Source organism: Poecile atricapillus, chromosome W (assembly GCF_030490865.1).
Source record: "Poecile atricapillus isolate bPoeAtr1 chromosome W, bPoeAtr1.hap1, whole genome shotgun sequence".
NCBI classification, from domain to species: Eukaryota; Metazoa; Chordata; class Aves; order Passeriformes; family Paridae; genus Poecile; species Poecile atricapillus.
Window position 1 is genome coordinate 32,732,183 of NC_081288.1, and position 21,688 is coordinate 32,753,870.

Here is a 21,688-nt window from a genome sequence, read left to right on the forward strand (position 1 = left end):
CTGAACCGTGAAAGTAAAAGCTGTTAAATCATAAATTCAAGGCAGCTAATCACAGTTCCCTTCATATCTGGCTTCATGGGGGAAAAAAAATCAAACAAAACAAAACAAAAAAACCGACAACAAAAAAAACCAAACAAAGAACCAAAGAACTTCTCTAAACCAGAGCCTGGTATGCTAAGAATTTTAAAAGAATTAAAAGGGTGCACATACCAATGGCAAAATGAACACTGCAGTGGACATTTAATCACACTAGGAATGTCTCTGATCAGCATTAGCTAGGAAAACACCTTGTCATGTAGCAGGCTAGAACACAACACTCAAGTGAACAGTGAGTTTACACTCCAATTCTGGATGATATTAGTCTGAATAGAAAGGCAGTATACTTTTTCTCTAAATGACTTGATATTTATTAATTTACACTACTGTAGGTGGAAAATTGCAAAACAAAAAAAAATGTTAACAGAACCCAAACAAGACATATATAACCCTGTATTATTCCCCTGGACTCCCTGTGCTTCCTTTAGTGGAAACACAGTTGGTTTCACTCCTGCAGACTCTGTTTATATATATATTATAGCCCAATCCTGTGGATCATTAAAGTAAACTTGGAGCAAGTAACCTGCCTGAGGCCACTGAGCATGCTAACAAGAATACAGTCACACAAACCAATGTTTGCAGGTTGAGTTTGACAATAAAAATATATTAACTAAGATCTCTTTAAATTAGCTATTCCAATTAAATTTTAGCAATGCACATGCTTCCACTAATTGGTATATGGACAACATGCAAGATGACTATTGTCTCCTGGAGACTGAGAAGCTCCTTTCAGGACTTTGTCTTGTGCCAGGTATCAGATCAATGTAGTGCCAGGAGCTGGACAACTTTATCTTGTCTCAACTGAAGCATGGTAACAGCCTCTTAATAAACAATAGACATTGGTGCTAAACAGGTATTGCTCGTTTCTTTTTCTATATTTCACCCCTTTGTCATACTGGAAGCTAAACAATCCCTAATATAAGTAACAACTTTAAAGAGACAAGTGAAGTGCATGTGTCTACCCTCTACCTAGGAAAAGGAGTGTTGCACTTAGTTGAAGAACCTAAAGATACATTTAACATTGCTATGTATGAGAACTAGGATGAATGAAACATAAATGATGATAAATGCAAACAAGACTCACAGTTACAGAGTCAATTCTACTCCATTCGTTGCAAGGCAGAAACACAGGTTTATTGGCAATCCCCTTATCCCAGAACAGGTCCAAATTATTGTGCTGAAATCCATGCACAATTTCTGAGGAAACTTAGGGGCATTAAGGAAGGATTCACAAAGGCCAGCACACCAACTCAGAAGCTGCCTCAATTAGCCCAGGTGAAACAAAGAGAAGAACTCAAGCCCTATCTCTTTCTAGGACTTAGAAAAAGTTCTTTTAACTACTGGAAAGGACTTTATTCTACTCAAACTTCAATATATGAGCTCTCTCTTGGAGCTATGCCTCCACAAAATATTTACAAACACAGCTGAGGGGGCACTGCTGATATAAACCATAGATGAGCTTATTAGGGAAGATTCTAAGACATGAAGTCACAAGGAGGTATCCTACCTGTTACACTATGGGGTGATACCAACATTACACTATTCCATGTGAAGAGCTGCACCGTGCTGCCAGCAGCTGGCAGGGACATAGCTCTGACAGGTATGAGCTGCAAAAGGCCACTGGATTTGGCACCATAGGTGAAATGGCCAGAGAAAGGCCTGGCTGTGCATGCCAACAGCAGTGATGAGCGAGCACTGCGCTGCTTGGCACGGCTGACAGGCAGCCTGGGACCTGCTCAGAGCAGCCTTTGAAGTGACCCAGGTGCTCCAACAGCAAGAGCTGCAGTGCCTGGGCACCCGGCTGGAAGCACAACCAGCAGCTTGCTGGGGAACCATTTAAGGCTGCCCATTTAGAACCCAGGTGCCAGCAAGAGAAATGCCCTGAGAATCCTGAGTTCATTTCTACTGCAAACAGCTGGATAGCATTTCTCCTATAACCTGAAGCTGCTTTTAAAACAAGCACTTTGCAGATGAAGTCATCAGATCCACCATGAGTACGTTAACCAAGGGGATGATAAGAGTGTTTTGCCACCCTGACTGCAGAAATCACTGGTCAAGAATATCAATATGAAACTAATCTTATGTGGGATGTAGCAGAACTGGATCACAGGGAAATAAATTACTTTTTAATTAAATGAAAAACAAGTATGAATAAAGAACATGTCACTTTCAAAAGTTGAGCAAACAAAGCCATTGCCTACATTGAATAAAATAATAGTTAAATAAATATTTTCTTCACATACAAATACTAGAAAGTACTGACTTTCCTTTTCATTCCAACTTTTCTTTCTCAGTGGTTATTCTGCTGAGGACTCCTATGGCCCTGCTTACATGCAGCACTACCTGCCTATGGAGGGAGCTTACCTGCCACCAGAGCCAGACAGAGATCCCTGGGGCTGGCATGGGGCTTAGTCCTTTACCTGTCAAAGTCCTTTTACGCATTCCCAGCACATATTTTATCAGAAAAATCAAAAACTGAAACAGGCTGTTTGTTAAAAAAGACAATATATTGTTAACTACAAATGAAAGCTAAGAAAAGCATATGCACAGGACTAAAATCATCTTTAAAGCCATGGGGAGCTTACCCTTGACCTTGACAGGAGAAGGGTTAAGTGAGCTTGGGTTAACGATAAGCACTTTGGAAAATCTCAAGCAAAGTGATGAAATAGTAAGATTAAGAAGGTTGACAGAAGAAGTGGTGCACTAATACTGATTTATTTACCTTGATCCAGTGCATTAATGCTTATTTCCTGCACATATAAACCCTATAGCATAAATCAAATTGGCTCCTTCACTAAATGTAAATTGGAAGGAACATCGAAGCTTCACTTCAGTTTGCATCAGCAGAGATCGTCAAAACACATATAAAACTCCTTGCCAATACATCAATATATGGGGTTTTCTCATTAGCAAGAATAAATTACTCAGTTATAAGTTTTCTCAGTTACTCTGGAGCATGTGTTAGCGTGTATCTGAGGGGCACAGGGGACATTAATTAGCATCAACAAATTTATTCACAGAAAAAGCAAGAGCAGGAAGAAAAAAAGAAACTCTGACAGTATACTGGAACAATGGCCTAATGGGAAAAAGAAGCAAAAAGATTGGTTTTCTGTTTACACAATTACCAAGTAGATAAAAACTGTCTTTAAAAGTCTTGTATACAAAACAATAAATCCTCTAACAAGATAGACTGTATCACTTGGAGGTAATGAGTGATACTTGGGTGCTTTAGTTCTCCTTCACATAAACAAATATATGACTGTAAACAGATCTGGAATGAAAACTTAGCTGCATATGGCAGTGCAGGGAGGGCTTCAAGATACACTAACAATGTAATTAACTGTATCCTAGAGGAACCTCCTGACCTTTGCCATACAAGTGACATTTCCTGGCGAGGATTAAGTCACACCACTGCTGATACTCTCAGTTGACAGGCAAAAGGAGTATGGAGACTAAACTAGTAATAGCTTTCCAGATGTGGAAGTTATTTTTCTTTGAAGGTCAAGTCATGCTGCCATGTCAGTGCAGGGAAGACAGCATAGCATCCATTCTTTCACCAGAGAGAACATTTTAGTCATCAGTGGCAAGGCCTTTGTCCTGCTCTGGTCAACAGAGTCTGGCCTCTGACTTCACTGGAGTCAAGACTTTTACTGAGACACTATTTAGCATTTTTACTGACTTTGGGAGGTTATGCAGCCTCCTCAACCCAGATAAGTTAAGGCAAATGTGTTTTCTCTGCTTGGTTGATTTTTAAATAGTACACATAAACTTAATTTATGAAAGACAATAGATTTTCCCATGCAATAAAAATACAAAAATTAAACATCTTCAGATGATGCTACAAGGCAACTGTGAAGGTGCTAAAAAAGAAGCAGGTCAGCTCTGAAGGAGAATATTAAAGAAGATAAAAATTCATAAAATTAAGGCTAGAGACTCCTAAGTAGAAAGTTCTCCCAGTTACTTTGGAACACATATTAGCATGTATGTATGGGCCACAAGATACAGATTATGCTGAGGATCTGGTGTTCAGACTACACACAGTTGGAAGGTTTCACTTCTAACTTTGTTCTAGTCTGGTCCTATGGATCCAGTGACCAATTTCCAGTTTAGATTCACCTGAAAGAAATATAATTCAAACACTCCCATTCACTTAAAAAACACATTCCTAATCTGAACTTAAAGTCACACATATGCATCCAAAGTACCCTGTGTCAGCAGCAGTTACATTTGGAATAAAATCCCATATACTGAGCTCAGAGAGTTTGAAACCAAAGTTACAGGATCACAGAAAAAATTAGGTTGGGAGGTACTTTTGGAGGTCATCTAACATCAAAGTAAAGCCAGTTTCAAAGTCTGATCAGGCTGCTCAAGGTCTTGTACCCCTGAGTGTTAGGTGTCTCTGAGGATGGAGATTCCAAATCCTCTTTGGGCAATCCTACCTGGTCTGCAAACTCTCCTGGCCAGTGCTAAACTGTCTTGTGAATTTTTAAAATTTGATTCAATCACACTTTCCCTCACTACAACTTGTGGCCACCACTTCTTTTTCTTTTGCAACACACCCACATGAAGTGTCTGACTCCACCTTTTCTGAGTCTACTTGGCCTTCTATCCTCCAAGAATAAAGTCAGTTGTTTCAGCCTTTCCCTGTAGCTTACACTGAATTAACCACTTTAGTGGTGCTCCACAGGACTCTAGTTTATCAATCTTTCATTTGTACTGGTGGCATAAACCTAGACAGAGTATTTTAAATACAATCTTCTAATACCAAGTATAGGCGAATAATCACTTCCCAAAGCCTGCTTGCTGGCTTTGCTTTTGCTGATGGAATCTTGTGTGTTCATCATCATACTTGTTGTTTATCATGACAACCACCTTTTTTTATCCAGATTTGCAACTGGCCAGTCAGTGCCCATCTTGTACAATTTTGTGGGAATTTTGTATCCCAGGTGCAGGACTTTACACTTCTTTCTCCTGAACATCATGAGGTTCTTGCTGGCCCATTCATCCAGCTTGCTGGAGTCCCCCTGAGAGGCAGTCCCACTCTCCTGTGTCAAATTATACCCAGGGTCTGGAGTCATCCTGTTTTCCAGCTTCAGGCACCATTCAGAAGGTCAAGTGAGCAAACAAAATTAATTCACCTAACAACTTCCTGAAGATACAGTCACTCCAATCACCCAAATCTCTGACAAAGAATTGGTCCCACTATCAGTCCTAAGAAACATAATTCCTGATTAGCCACCTGTTAGATGGACATTGAAGCTGCAACCATGATCCTCTTAGAGTGGTGGTCCAACCTTTCTTTCAACCACTGTGCAGGTCACCCATTCAGTCCATACCTTCCCAGCTAACCACAAGAATGCTACAAGACCGTGCTGAGAGCCTTGCTGAAGTCAAATGAAATCTGCTGCTGTCATTCACAGAGGTGGTTGTTTTATTATAGAAGGCAAGAATCAAGTTGGTTAAGCTTGATTTACCTATAGTATGCCCAAGGTGACTGTTCCCTGTTACTTTACCGCATTTTGTGCATTTGGCTTGCCACTGCCTCCCAAACATAACAGAAAACAGCCTCTCAAAGACATAGTCTGGCTCCCTCAGTTCTCTCAGATATATCCCATCCAGCTCCATGGATTTGTGGAGAATGCTGCTTGGACTCAATTCCTTCATATGGGATCACCAAGCCCTACAGTCATCCTTAATCTGTTGAAGTATTATTATAACCATATGAGAGAGTAGCAAAGTCTGGTGATGCCAGGTCTTGGCAACCTCTGTGATCCAGTCCTTGGGGAAGCAGCAAACTTTGGAAGGCATCAAGTCTGGTCAGCACACGGATGTCTCCACTTCCTATACCAGGGAGTTTTCAATACCAGTTACCCATTGCTTCCTCTTAGCAGCACTGGTTAAGAGTAGTTGATTGGGCACAGCTGGTCTGAACACCTCTCTTGCCAGAACTCACTCCTTCCTTGTTTCCAGGTCTATATGTTTCATTAAACCTGTACGATTATTATTAGCCTCACACATTTGTGATACAGAGTACACCAAGTATGGGTATATCTTTCCATTAACTTACCTGAAAGAAACTGCTTGAGGCTGGAAACACTACTTTCTAACACCAATGCCTAAGATTCAGGCTTCTCAAAGTGAAAACGTAAGATGTATGCAGCATAAAGCCAGCTACTCATGAACATAGCAAAAAAAGAAAGCAAGCAGATATTCCTTAAATTGAAAGAAAAAGAAGAAAAAAAATCTATACACACATTAAACTAAAACTACACACACAGACTGTTCCATAGTACCTGAGAAGTCAATTACTTGTCCATGTCGTGATGCATACAGTTAATATTGAGTGTGTGCACAAACCTTTAATGCCAGACTTCACAGATCTTGCTGCGGTCAGGAACACAGCCAAAGCCATAAATGTAACACCCGATTTTCAAAGGAGATGGGAATGTGAAAGAGTTTGGGAAGTTCTCCTATGAGGATGCCTTTGCGTTGCTCCAGATAGTCACAGAATATTTTCTGTAGCCCCCAGCCATTAGGATGTGGCACAAGGGCATTCCTTCATCTCCAGGTCAACCAAGAGAGGCCAAGGCTGCTAAGCCCACCCCTTTCCTTCAGACATACATAGGAGGAAACTCCCCCTTCTGCCACTGGACTATACAAGAGAGGGGAGGGAAAGAGAAGAAAGAAAAAAACTACTGTCTTCTGTCCACCATTTTAGAGAGAAAAGGGATTCCTCAGCTGCTTTTCCTATCTGACAACTAAATGGGAAAGGCAAGAGATCAGGCTGTTTCCTCACTGCATTAGATGGGAGAGGAAGCAGAATAGGAGGAGGGCAGGAAGCAGCCAACAAAAGGTAAGAGATACTAAAATTCCCCATGTACTTATGCTTTTGCATTTGAATCCAAATTCTTAGAAACCCACAAGCCAGCTGTGGAGAAAGGACTTTGGGAAAGCTGGACTTTATGTCTCGCTTTCTCAGCGTAAGTACTCGGCCTAAGTGTTTTGCTTTGTTTTGTATTTTCATGCTTCATCCAAAGTGTTACACAACATGAAGCTTTATATAGCTATATGACAACACACAGTCCCCACAGGTCCAGGGAAAAACCTCAACCACACTAAAATTTGTTCAAATGAACACCCAAGTCTAGCAGGACACTAATGTTGACTAGGTTCCACAACAAAATTATGCATTAGAAAATATTCCTTGCCTAGTTGTGGGAGTACAGCTTTCCCATGGCAATTCTGATGCCCTAAATGCACTAACATTTGCCAGATAGCAGCAGCTGCTCCAGGATTCCTTTGGCAAATGCCGTATCTCACTTTTTTGTTCTCGGTATGCTGCAATTTCCTGTGGAATGAAGAAATCATCTATACTACAAAGAGGTGCAGTACTAACACTTTTATAAGTAAATTATTTTACAGCATGTGTATTACGGAGAGAAATATAATACTTGAGCTGAGAAATTCCCAACCAGAGAGAGATTAGAAAAACAATCTGATAAACAAACATCATCGAAACTTGTATTTTTTTTTATTCAGTGCAAAAGATATTGGGTAACTGTTGCTGTTTGCTGTTCCTAGAAAGAAGGGAATTCTGTTGCCAACAGCTGTAGTTTTTCATAGGAATTATAAGACTATATTGAAGATTTATGTTCCTGACACAAGGCATAAAGTTATCCAAACTAGGGCAGAAAAATCAGAACAGTCTTTCCCCAATGAAACAGACACACATTACTTTTGTTAACTGTTACTATGGCAGAAGTTTTGATCTTCAAAACCAGAAACTCATGCTGTGGTTGATGTTTATAATGACTAAGTTTGTGTGGCAATGCCACTCTGCACAGGGTGAACTGGCTTATCACAGGTTGTTATACAAACCAGAAAGATACCCTATCACCTTTAAATCAATTGAAGTCATAAACACCTCCAAAAGCACGACTTTAAACTTTCTTCTTGAAATTTTGGGGTTTTACAACTATGCTTTCCCTAGTTTATGAAAAGGTTTCCTCAAAGCTGTGGCCATCTGACAGTTCCATAGGAGAGAGGAGAAAGGCAAAACGCTGTCCTTGAATAAAGTAAACAAGCAAGGGGAAGAAATCCTGTGTTTGCTTCAGTTACACAGATGCAACTGGCCCTACCTGCCTGCACACCACCCTCCTGATTCTCATGGAAAAACTATTCCTCATGCTCTGCAGAATTAAGGTTTTCTGTGTTCAATGGAAGTACATCAGATAACAGTATAAAGAACTATTATTTTTAAGTCAACTGACATTCAGCAATAAAACTCAGGATAACAGAGGTTTCAAAGCTCATTTATTTGCAAGCAGCCAAACAGCATAGTCTGGGTTGAATCCTGGGCCAATTTACAGTTCCACTCTATGCTGTTTCATGAACATTACACCGAGTTACACAACTTAGGAATCAATAAATCCATTGCCTTGAAAGAATTTGCTCAAAGACTCACGATGAGTCAATGGCAGAGTCTTGTCTAGATCTCAGACTTTGGCTTCCATTTTGCAGTTGCTTGGTCCACCAGATCATATTTATACAACACCAACAAAAATATTTTTATTTCTGACTTTCTGAAATTGCTGTTTGTTTGATTTGTTGGTTTGGGCTTGTTTTTTACTAGGAAAAGAAAATAAACTAAAAGTTTCTACATAATTACAGTTTTGAGGTTTTTTTAACCAACTGTACTTCTCAGCTGAAGGAAGGATAGAAAGCCTGATCTCTTTGAACGAAACGCAAAATAATTCAAAGGCCTACACAAAAAAATTCACTGTGTACATGCCAGTTTTCAGGTTCAGATAGACATAATTTAATAGTCTACTTAATTACTGACTTTAAAAATCCTACATGTAATCACTGAGAAGTGAAAGACTAAAACAAAACCTTCCATCAAGGATCAATTTGCTACCGCTCCTTACTCCTGCAAAAGGGTCTGTAAAAACAAAGGATAGTTTTTTTTTCCTTAACAGAATTTTAATTGAGCATAAGCAAGTGAACAGAAAGCATTCCGTTTCCATGGTATTTATGATTCAAAGAAAAAAAAAATTCAAAATCTGGGGACATAAAACCAACTTCCATTTTAAAAGACTTAGGATCTAAAAGAAGGATGGTGCCTATGTGGCAAGCTTTTTTCACCACAAATGGCTTCCTTAAAACAAATTACCACTGACAAATAATCAGTTATAAGCATAGTTTCCAATAGGGCATAAGTTATCTAGCATGGCACTAGAGAACACACTTAATTTTAAATATGCTTATAGTTTTTTTAGAACCAATGGCTCTTTCCATGCTTAAGGCTAAGCACATGTTCATGTACTCTGCTGAGACAAAAGCTTCCAAGTATGTTGTTCGAATGCAAAGTGAATCTTTTTATCCCAAACCACATCTTCTTGCATGTAATCAGCTCTGATGCTGCCACCATAGTTTCCAATTCATTCCAGGGCGCACTCAGCATTTATGAGGGCACAGATGGTGCTCTTTCGTTGGTTTCTAAAGAACATGCCTAAATATTAAAACAAACTTGGCTTTCTGCCTCCTATCCTGTTCTTACTCTCTGTATTGCCACCATAAAAATAACAGTAACCTTTGATCTAACCTGGAAGCCTTTTCTAATTTACACACAAAATTTGGCAATAGGACTATCAAGTACAGTCAGCCCACTTGAAACCAGAGAACCTGATACGCAGAAATCCAGCACATCAGTCACATGCTGTCAAGAGCAGGAACAAGCAGTCCACAAAACAATCAAAAGGACAAAAATTGGTAACAATTTTTTCAGTAACAAACTACATGATCCTGACTGTATTTAATGGCTGTGTGTGTCTGGAACTATAAGGTTATTCACCAGCTTAAGCAGCAATTATCAAACAAAGAGGCTGATTTGTAAGGCAAATAAAGAGCACTAGCATGACAGTATTTAAGTGAACAAGGCCTTTTCCAACACACTCTTTGCATTATGCTGAGAACTTGCAGGCAGCATAGGACACTTATTCCCAAATTATGAAAATTGTTTACTCATTTCCAAGCACGCATACAGCAACGTACGCAGAGACCAATAGAAAGACCAGCTGTCACAATATTCCATTAAAAATGTCCTAAGGTAAGGGAATCTCAGATTTGTCCAGCAGATCTTGATAAAATGTTCTTGAACATGCAGCTAACTGAGATGCAGGTGCACATGATGATCAACGGGTCTTAGCCACCCTTCTTCACAGGCTTTCAGTCTCACGCAAAGCACACTGACACTGGAAAAATCACACGTCATGTGCATCAAAATATGTACGACCAAACTCAAATGGGGGTACAGCAGGAGGAAAGGGCTTGGAGAAAGATTAATCAGACTGCTTGGGTAAGATGCTCCCAAGTGAGGACTATTTCACTACCTCACTGGCAACATGAGGTTAGCAGACAGTGCACGCTGCCAGAATCTGGGAAAAGAAATGTGCATTTAAAGCTGTTCACTTGAATTCAGAACAGCTCAGCAACTGTATGCATAGACTGGTAAAGAAACATCTGAACAAACATCAAGTCTAGAAAACTAGTTTTAGAAGTACATTTAAATGTCAGAAAGCCAGAGATTATACTAAAGAATCAGTTAGCTCCTAAATTTGTTTTAAAAATAAGCAACGGCTAGTAATTTTGCAAGTAATGATCCTAGATATTTGCACTCCACTAAATACAATAAACTAAATAAATCTAAATTAGCATACAGTACTAAATCAAAATTACATTAAAATCATAATAAAAGTCAACAAATAAAAACTCTGTAAATATAAATTATTCAAGAACAAACCACTGTGAAACATACATAAATGAAACAATATTAGATATGGATTGCAAAGACACTGTTCTGCAACTAGTCTAAATTACTTTTTATAGTCCGTTCCCTTTGAGGCGATGGATTATGCGTCCTCCTACATCCCTGCCTCTCCCAAGGTAGCCCCTCCTGCTGTCTCCTTGTCTCCTGAAACTCAGCCCTGCTCTTGTCCCAAACTTTGCAGTATTTCCTGCGGTTTGACTGGCTTCCAGGAAATTCAGGCTGTTCCCTCTTTTTGGTATCATGAGTTTACACGACGCATAACTTGAAATTACTGGTACATTCAATACTTTCAAAATTATGGCTTGAGAAAAAGCTTCAAAATAGCAGCAACAGCAACCCTGGCCTTACCTGAAGGATCTTGTATTGTCATTTCTTTCCGCTTCAGCATCAGCTTGTCCTTAACCCACGGGAACTCCTGTAAGGAATCCAAGAACGCATCAAAAGCTTTGGGTCCTCTGGTAGGGAGAATATCAAGGAGCATCATGGTTTTCCTCTGACTAGTGGTTTGGGCTTTTATTTCTTGAACATGACTGTCTGTGAGAATCCCCTCTTGGTAGAGATACTGAATAACAAGTCCATCCACCAGCACCTCTGTGCAGAGCTCCAGGCGCAGGGAGCGTAAAAGCTGCTTGTCTCTGGCATCCATCTGGCAACCTAGAGTGTGAGAAAAGGAGTAAGGAAATGTGTGAAGATTAAAATACTTCAACCTTTAACATTCAGAAGTGATATCTGAACATCCCAAAGTGATGTCTGACACCTGTCAACCTTTAGAGAAAACTCTAAGCTCAGAAATCACCAACCTGGCAAAACTACTAATGATCCCCATCATCTTCTTTCCACTCAGATTTCACTGTCTCATGAGGTAAAATGATGCAATTTCTGGGAAATACTAGACAGGAATAGAACATTTGGCATTGCAAAGACAGTCCTTTGCTGGAATGAAACCCATGCCAAATAATCCTGGTATTAACTGGTTAAGGTCCATACTAAAGGCAGTTAGAGCACTTGCCAGACCTTACGAGACACTAACCCCCCAAAATTAAACAGATGTCACACCTGACCACTGATACAATTACAAAAGCAGCAGCAAGACTGGTAGATGCATCTCAGCCAGGCAGAAGCAGCAGGGACAGAATCAGCAGGTAGCTTTGGCCTACATGATGCATTTCAAGTTTAGGTGGGGTAGAAACGTACCTTATGTACCAGGTCTTTCTCAACCTTGACTCATCCTGGGAGACTGCTCAACTGTTCAACAGTTGATGAGAAGCAACTTTCTTTGAATTTCCATCTCAAATTTATCCCCTTCTATTTATAGGCATTTGTTCTGCCAGAACTGTTGCTTAGCTTAAGTAGCTCTTCTCCCTGTCTTCTAATGTGTTCACAGGAAGTGATCAGATGCCATCTGCCAGTTTCCGTTTCACTTGGCTAACACTGACTAGACAAAAGGTGAAAAAGATGCATTTATTGCCACTACAAAAGAATAATCAGGGTCCAGAGACACCAAGCAGCTCATCCAAGATCAAGTCAGAAGTTCAAGCCAGAATCTTTGAACCAAATCAAAGTTCTTAATGACAAACATATCCCTGGGCCCATTACTAGCACTTAAAAAGGAAAATGACAACATAATTACTTTCTCATTAATAGAAGGAAGTAAAAAAATGGCAGCAGGTGTTGAGTGTGATTACCAAGAGGGTTTCTCATAATTAAACTAGACACTGTCGTTTGAACCACTAGACCTTGCAGAAGCTCTGCTTCATTCAGCTTGAGGATACAAGGACAGAATCTTCAAAGCTTTTCCATGAAACCTGATGAAGTCTTCTTACCAACAGAGGTGCCTACTCACTCCCAGGGCCCCATCAAAGATTGTATGGTTGGCCTGGTTGAACTCCAGGAGGGTGACCAACAGAACATATTGGCATATAAATGGCACCTTGGACAGAATGCAAGAACTCAGTGCCATGGGAGAGACTGGAAAACCCTGTCTGTGACATCCTCTGACACAGCTACTTTCCAAAAATGTTTCCATCAAGTGCCAAAAGCACTGCAGGAAAGCATCTTCCTGGAAGACTACCATCTTTCCCAGGTTACACAGCGCATTTCTCATCTACTGAAGTGAATTTCAAAGTGCTTATCTTCTGTCTAGGGATCATGTGGGAATCAAATACTGCTATGCCAGCCCATGTCCCTATGAAATCCTAGTTTGCCAAGCAGAATTCAAACATCAAACTCCATCATGGACTGAGACAGTAGTGCAAGCAAGGAGATAAAAAAGAGCAGGCAAGAAAGAGAACTGGATTTTCCCACTTGATGTCAGGATGCTAATTTTGGACAGGTGAAGCTGAAGATTCTGGTCATTGTACCTGTACACTACAGGAGGCAATCTCTGGACTACAGCAAAATACAGGCAGTAAATCCTACCACTTCTTCCTTCTAGGAGAACACCCCTGAGCTCATGAAGCACTTGCAGGGTTCAAGAAAGGCATCCAGAAGCACCTCTGAGGGTGTGATCTCAACCCAGGTAGAAAACTGTTACATATATTACAAAAGTTTTGTCTCACATTCTGAATGGGCCCCGAGAGTCCCCGTCCAGGAGCCTCCTCACGTGCTGGATGAGGACTGTACAGAACTTGATGAGCTCCTCTTCTTCATGACCAAAGCAACCAACACTTTTCAAAAATAAAGCTCTTACAAACCAAAGGTTTGCACCTTTGAACACTGAGAAATGCCAGGAAGCTGAAAGGGGAATTTCTGCTGAAAAAGGCCTTTGCCTTAAGACTGCAAAGTGCGCACAACTGAGGGTCTAAAGTCCTTGCACTGGCCTGGTAAACTTCCAGGATGGGGCATGCTGATTTCTGAGGCCTTTTTAAAGATAAAGTATTTCTTTGTGTGTGCTTACTGTGAGAAGGAAATGTCTGAGTTAGGAACTAAGCATCTAGATATGGAAATATATCAGGATTTTGATGCATAACAGTGCTGGGACAGAGTTTAGTGCAACACAGAATTAACAAATTCATTTTAGCCACAGCCTGTATCTAGGGATTCAAAGTAAGCTCTGAATTAAATTTAGTCTAGTAATTTCACATAAAATAAAAATATGGAATATCCATTTACCCAAAAGATAACATGGTTCAAACATCCCCAGATACTTCTGAAAATGGATCTTTTCCATTCTAAAGCCAAATTTTAAGAAATATAGCCCATGACCTGCTGAATGAGCACAGTCCTTGATTCATCACCACAGCAACACAAGCAGGTTTGCATTTTTCTGGATCTGACAGAGTAACTGCACATGACTGGGGATAAAACTTTTGATAAGGACCCCTTCTGACACTAGAAAGGCTCATTCACTTAGATTTTTTGCTAGAAACATTTCACCGTTTTCTGGAACTCCAACTGCACTCACCTGCCTAACCCATGAGTGATTCTGGCTACTAACAGCATGCCTACGGCTTAAAAAATCTTACCCACACCGCCCAGCCCCCCCAAAAAAACCAACAAAACCCCCAAGTTCTGCTTTAACGTCTTCCCTGCCGAGGTCTGGCAGCTGCTGCTCCTGTAACAGCCAGGGACCAGCTGCCCGCACCCCGGCCCGAGCCCCCGCCGGCAGCACCGGCCCGCGGCCTTCCTCCCCTCCCGGCCTCCCTCCGGGCAGGGCTCCGGCAGTGGAGGCGGCCCCGCCGCCCCGGCCCGGCCCTCCCGGGAAGCCCGGCCCCCGCCCCGGCCCCGCAGCGCCGGGGACGCCGCCGAACGGCTCCGCTCTCCCGCTTCCCCGTGGCGGCGCCCGGGACGGGACGGGACGAGCCGAGCGGAGCCGCCGGCAGCACCCGGCGAGCGAGCAGCGTGCGGAGAGCGCCCGCCCCGTACTTACGCGAGGGGAGCGGGAAGCTACGCGGGGCGCGCCGGCGCCCGCGGGGCCTGCGCGGGGAGCACCATCTTTGTTGAAGGCAAGAGGGCTCTGCCGGAAGCCGCCGCCGCCGCTGCCCTGCTGCGGGCGGCCGAGGAGGGGCGGCCGCTCCGGGCCGCCAGCGCGGGAGGGGCCCGCGGCCGCCATGTCAGCTGCGGGCAGCGGCCGCGGCCCGCCCGGGAAGGGGCCCCGCCGCTGCTCCTGCCGCTGCCGGGGCGGGGACGGGAGGTGTCTCCGCCAAGGAGGCGCCTTTCCAGGAGTTCCGAGGACCTCCTGCGCTCTCAGGAGTCAGAGCGGTGGGGGTGTTTAGTGAGTGGAGGGGTTGTATCTGAAATCAAATTAGAAATTACGAAATTGCAGTTTTAATGACATTAGAAACAGATGATCTCATTACTCTCTAGGCGTACCGGTTACTATTTGTGAGTATCCGCTAAACTGAACTTCATCCTGGTGCTGGTATCGTCGTATCAAACACAGAGCATATTATAGCGAGTATTGTACACATTTAGCTTCGTTACTTCTATCTGAACAGCCTAAAAATGAAAAAACTTTAATAGTAGAAAACCATTTAGTAAAGTAAGAGCTGGCCTGTGTCTACCACAGTGCTGTGCACATTCTTGTTGTTTTATTCTTCTGTTAATGAATACTGTATTATTCACTTGGTTTTATACGGATACCTGGAACCGAAATACGGTAGAAAAGAGAAGACTGTGATTCACAGAGCTGTAAAAACGAGCCGGTGTCACTTTCACTCACACATCATGGAATAACTTTTTCCCCCTGTTGCATAGGTGTCAGGTGTCACACGGGATTGAGTGGTGTCAGCCCTTTTCCTTTCATGTCGGGACCGCAATAGCGATGAAAGAGGAAAAAAAAAATAATACCTTCCAGTGCTGGAACGTACTACCTTTGAAGCTGCAGGCAGCCACAGCAAGCTGGCTGTGGTATGCACAGCGTGCTAATACCTACCCTCTGGAAAAGCTGGAAAGGTGGTTGCTGCAGCTGCTGCTAGAAACGTCATCACCTTGTGAATCCCATTTGTACACTCTGTTTAGACTAATCGTACAGATTTAAGGGTATTTGAAATATTTAAGGGTATTTGGAAGCTAGTTGTGGAAACCTTTACGTGTCATTCCCAGATACTGTACCCTGGAATTACTTGCCATGGAAAAACGTAACCAAAAGTATTGGTGGAGTCCACATACTGCCTATGTTTAACATGTTATCTGTCTACAAGATTTTGCATAAAGATAGGCAGTCACGCTCAGGAATCTTAAATCCTTTCCCTTTGCTTTTCCTGTGGCTGACATTTGAGAATTTATGTGGACACAGAATATAAATCAGCCTTAAAGGCAAAGTTTGTATGCTGGTTTTAAGAAATGTTTAAAAAAATAGATGCGTTTGTCATGCAGCCAGTTTCTGCAAAGATGCTACTTATTTGGCAGTTGTATACCAGTGTTTTTGGTTTGATGACATAACACTTTTATCTATAATTATTTCCAGGTAATAAGTTTGATACAGGGGGTTAAATTGCTTGTGAATAATTGATAAATAGTATCTTATTGTAATACATCTGATAAACCAAGGTAAATATTTTTTTTGTCTCAGGCACATGTTAGTCTTCTAGGAACACAGACATTAAAAAAAATCTAAATGCTCCTCTATGTTGTTTCAGAGCAATGTATTAACAGACAACACTGGAAGCCAAGTAAGTCATCATCGGTAACTCCAAGACAAAAAGTATGCTGCTGTTGGTGCCAAAGTACAACTGAGGTGGTTTTACATTTTTTTGCCACAACGTTTGTAATATTAGTTGTGAGAAGATACGTTTGTAAACAGCACAGAGCAGCACCAGGGAGCAGAGACAAACCGTCTGTACGATCTTTTCTCAGCACAGCACTACACAGCTACTGAAAGTTTCCTTTCCCAGCTTCTTGTACTTCTGATGGTCAGTGCTGGTTATTTTGTTTTTTTCAGTCATGATCTAAGGACCTGTATTATATCTGGAACAGAAGTGACCAAACTTGAAGACTTCAGAGAATCTCATCATTGCAATCCTGACAGCTGCTTTTAATTGCAGATAATGTGGCTGCATTTTAAAATAGAAAATTAGGACAAGCAGTTACATCACTTGCATTTACTGTATCTTTCTGCCAGATGAGGCAGATAGGTTTTTTAAATTTTATACTATCCAAGAATGTCTTAGAAAGTTATAGATAAAAAACATATGGATATGCATAGAGCAGCTCCAAATTCCACCCAAGGAAATTATAGCAGTTATACAGTCAGCATTTAGTCACGTATTTGCTTGCAGTCTGAAGAGAGATAGAAAGAAGAAAAGCAGTGAAAGGAAACAGATAAGCCTAGGAAGGAAGAGGACAGCACCAGAGGTCCAAAGCTCATTAAGGGAAAATTTGGTGTTTCCTTTTCCTAATATTAATAACTAGTGCTGCAAATTGATTTAGTGGAAACTGTAAATATGCTACTAGTGTTTTGGGTTCATCTTTAGCAATGCAGCCCAGGTTTTGATTATATAGTACAGGTACAGGATAAGGATGCGCAGAGTTAATACTTTAAGTCCAAGGAGTGAAGTCCTTAAATTCTTTGTTTTGGTCCCATTTGAGTTCAGCCCTCACTAAAAGTCTTCCAGTTCTGTTCTGGTCCAGGTTCAACAAAACTTCAGAGAGATAGTTTGGTTCTATTTCACTTTTAAGGACAAATACGTACATATATTTTAGATATATTTGAGCCAGTTTGGTGTCAACTCAAAGGCCTACTAACTGCTCAAATCTCAAAGCTAACCATGTAGATTAAAAAAGTATTTCCTGGACTTTGCAGATCAATGGACCATAGTCAATTCTGCACATCAATATCCTCAGACTTTTGGTCTTAAAAGGTTGTTCTGTTTGGTTCTGCATATTGAGAGGCCATCATGTCTGTATTTTGTTTTCTACAGACTAGTTTATTTTCTGCTGATAACAAGAGGCCAAATGGGTTGTTAAAACTGGCACAAGCAGATTAAATCTATTAGGATTATGCTATTTTCAGTTGTCTGCAAGACAGCATTTCAGCTTTAGGGACAAAATAAAAAATAGGAGCCTCTAGATTTGTTTATTAAAAACACATCTAAATGGTTAAATCTTTCACAAAACCTCAGAAATTAAAAAGGGAAAAGAGAAACATATCTTGTATGCTTGCCTGTCAATTTTAGAAAAAAGAGCACAGAAAATATTTCTGTAAGTGATGTGTCTCAAAAACAGTGTTAAAATATAAGTCAGAGTGAGCCAAACTAGGTGGCCTGAAGGCCAGATGCGGGTCTTGCAAACCACTGCTGTCCACTGCTGAACCAGGCAATAACCCCTTCTTCCCTCTTCCTCCTCAGCCTGGTGCCCATTGCACTCCCCTTTGCAGCCGTGGGCCTCTGTAATGCCAACATCCAGATCTCCTGTGACAGTCATTGAAAACCTGGCTGTGATGCCAGGGAAGGGAGGGGCTTGGTATAGAAAGTTTGCCCAAAATGTAGACCAAAACCTAGCCATGCTGTGCTGGATGCTGGCAGAATTTGAGGGCACTAGATGGTCAGTTGGGAAGGGGTGTTGCTCTTCAGGTGACATTTGCTACTAGAAAATGATTCCTTACCCTCCTAAAAAAAGATGTTGGGAGGACTGAAGCACATCACTGAACGGGATCAGCCCTTGAGCTGCTGCATAATTGTTCCGATACTTTGTAACTTCCATTCATTTAAATAATAAAGGATTTAAATGCAGATCAAAGAGAGGAATTAATATAAAATATAGGTGACATGTCATGAACGTCCTTAAAAGTAGCATTTTATTAAAAGGCACATCCAGCATGTAGGTAAAATATAGCACAGAAAGTTTTAAAAGATCTTAAAACATGGGGTTTAAAGTGATTCTGTAATGTCTATACATTTACATTTGTTTCCATAATAAAAATAAGTGTTTATTAGCAGTACTGCAATGAATTCTTAATGCTGTTTCCTATGATACAAATAATCCCTAGCAAAAAGTTATAAAAAGGAGAAATAGTTATAAAAGGAAGCAAGCATCAAATGCAAAACTTTTGCATACATTTCATTTTAAAAATCCACTGAATTGTAAAAAAACCCGTGTACTTAATACTTGCAAAACATGACTCAGTATTTCTCAGAACTTGTAGTCCTTCAAATATATGAATTCATGTAGTTCTCTATTTTTAAGTTTAATTTAAAGATTCTTTGAGGAGACAGATGAAATACTGCAAGCCTCTTATTATTTATTATTTATTACAGACTTAGGAAATTATTTTTTAAATATAAAGCACCATTTTATTAATATGAGAACAAACAAAGAAAATTCACTGATCAACCTGAAAATCAAACATGGAAAATGACTAAAATAAATTAAACATTGAAGTCTGAAACCTTTTCACAACACCAACTTACTTTACTTGCAAATTACAGCATATTAAATGGTTTTCTAACATTTTAGATATGGAAGGTTGATTTTATTTAGGTGGAGAATAACTGTTGCTATTATATATCTTCTGTTGCTTTCCCAGGATTTCAACTGGGCAAACTCATGCACAATACCTGTATTTTGCAAGGTTCTTACTTTAAGGGTAGACTTCAGGAGCTAGTAATGATTCATGGAATGTTTTTACAGGTAGCCTAACAAGATATTTGCCACGGCTTATACCTTCCCATACATCCTGTTTTCAAACAAAAAATACTGTTCGATTAAGAATTCACTTGATCTGTTTTGTTCCCTTTCAAAATGAAACCTGCCTGCCTGCAGGCTAGTGAAGCATCCTGCAGTAGGCATTGCATCCTCTGTCAGGGGAGTTAAAAGAAACAGATGAATTTCCTGAAAGCTTCTCACAGTTTCCCTCGCAGAAAACACAAGTCTGAAGCACTTCAGCTGAGGAAGGAGCTGTGCCACATCCACTGCAATCTAGTTAGACAAGGATCACACTTTCCTAACTTACTTCCTTCTCTCTTTTTAGCAGTGCAGCCAGTCAAAGATATTTTCCTCCTTGCAGCTTAAGTCCCTATCAATGTTATTTGAAGTATAAGCCACTTTTCACCCCATGCTGAGAAATTACAGAATGTTGAGTCCACCGCCCACTTTACAGATGGATAAATTGCAGCTCAGTCTTTAATAGTGCTCTTCCTACAAAAAAAAACCCAGCTCAAAATCCCTTGAACAGTAAGAGTTGGTCTACAACTTATTCTGCCCTCCAGATGTGTCAAACAGGGTAAGAAAAAAAGCAAATGTGTGTAATAAGGTGTCCAGAGCAATCTCTCAAATTTGGAGATTCTCCCTGAAGGCAGAGTGTGGGTACAGCAACTCAGCCAAACTGATCCTATTTCAGAGCTGCAACCTAAAGAGAGAAATTGTAACAAAGCATTTTGAAATGGGATTTTTGCGCTTTCAGCTACCAGATTTACAACTATTTTTCAAAAAATTGCTGTTATCAAGGCTGATCCAAGTATCTTCAAAAGAAGAATTTGCACTGGGCTTTGAATCTTTCCCCATGTCTAACATACCTCTGCATTTATTATTTGGTAACTAACAGTGCACCAAGTTGCAAACCTCAGCTATGAAACATCAATTATAGAACAGTTTGACTGGAATAAAAAGGATTTACTTACATAAACCTTGCCCTCCAGTGGAAGAAAAATCAAGGCAGAAGCATTGAATTTGTTTGCGTTTTTTTAGTGTATTTTGTTCTTTGCAGAACTCACCACTAAACTTGCACTGGATATCTGTTTGAAGTTTTTCCTACTAAATGCCAGATCATTCCTTATGCTAATATAAATAGCTTTTGCTCCAGCATTATATTCCTTCTTAATACCATAGAAAGGACTGGTATTATTTTGGTGTTTCAGCTCCTAGAAAAATAATGGCTCAAATTCTGGAAGAAAACAAAATTAAACACAGGTGCAATCCCTTTTTAAAAATATAATCTAAGTAGAGTAAAATACACAATTTATCAGGCAGATTAATCAGCATAATTATGGTGATATATTTTTGTATTTCTATAGACTTTCTCAGAGGCACTGGCTACTTTAAAGCCCTGTAGATAACCTGATTGATTAACACAGTTAATCTCTCTCCTGCTTGGTAACCCTGGCCCCAGGACAGACTTGAGTTTGCTATAAGCTAATTTTTTCTCAAAATTAAGCTGTCTAGCCAGACTTTGTCTATGTGTGGATTCAGACTGTACTGATACTTGTTCTTCCCCTAGACCTTTAATCTCTACTAATACACCTTTCAGGATTGTACTCATCCAGGTGGTTAGTTATTTGATACACCTTGTGAGAAGTGCCACCTCTCACAGGAGTTGCTGGCTTTTCCATGTCCTTTCCCTCTAGTCCCTTCTCAGACATGAAAGCCAGAAAAGTAATTCCCTCCTTAGAAAGCAGAATATTTTCTCATCTTGTTCCTGGCAGCTGTATTTCACCTAGCTTGTAGTGTGCTCTCTGTCAAAGACAAGGGATAGGGACCAGGGATGGTCAGCACCTGAACCAACTCTGCCTTCCTGTTCCTTTGACTGATACTCAGCCATTTGTAGAAATTACCCAGTTTTAGCAATACTGTGGCAAATCGCCATGTTGTTGTAAAGTAAGCTCAGACTATGGTGACTGAAGTTATGTGTCAGTGGAATGTTGTTTCCAGGCATTTTCAGTCGTGCTAATGGCTTAGCAAAATACTGAGACCTGCTGAATCTAATGCTAATAGAGAAGTGGTTTTCAGGAGCTAGACTGAGATACCAACGCAGCTTGTCATCCCCACTTCCTTTGTGTATATAGAACTAACCACTCAAATAACTTCTACTTACTCTATTTGGAATTTTTT

At 40.7% G+C, this 21,688-nt stretch overlaps 1 protein-coding gene across 2 annotated transcripts in view; it reads right to left on the reverse strand.

Moving 5' to 3' along the window:
* The window catches only part of LOC131592171 (death domain-containing protein CRADD-like), a 79,447-nt gene extending 64,313 nt beyond the window's left edge, over window positions 1–15,134 (reverse strand). The window contains exons 1-2 of one of the 2 annotated variants that reach the window (XR_009280527.1): window positions 14,793–15,134; window positions 11,273–11,578 (exon numbers count right to left, since the gene is read on the reverse strand). Coding sequence is in view for 1 of the 2 variants with exons in the window: in XM_058863492.1 (XP_058719475.1) it covers window positions 11,273–11,570 (298 nt within the window). In the remaining variant the exon portion in view is untranslated. The remainder of the gene's footprint in view (window positions 1–11,272; window positions 11,579–14,792) is intronic. The other variant, XM_058863492.1, reaches the window with a different exon arrangement.
* Window positions 15,135–21,688: the final 6,554 nt, after the last annotated feature.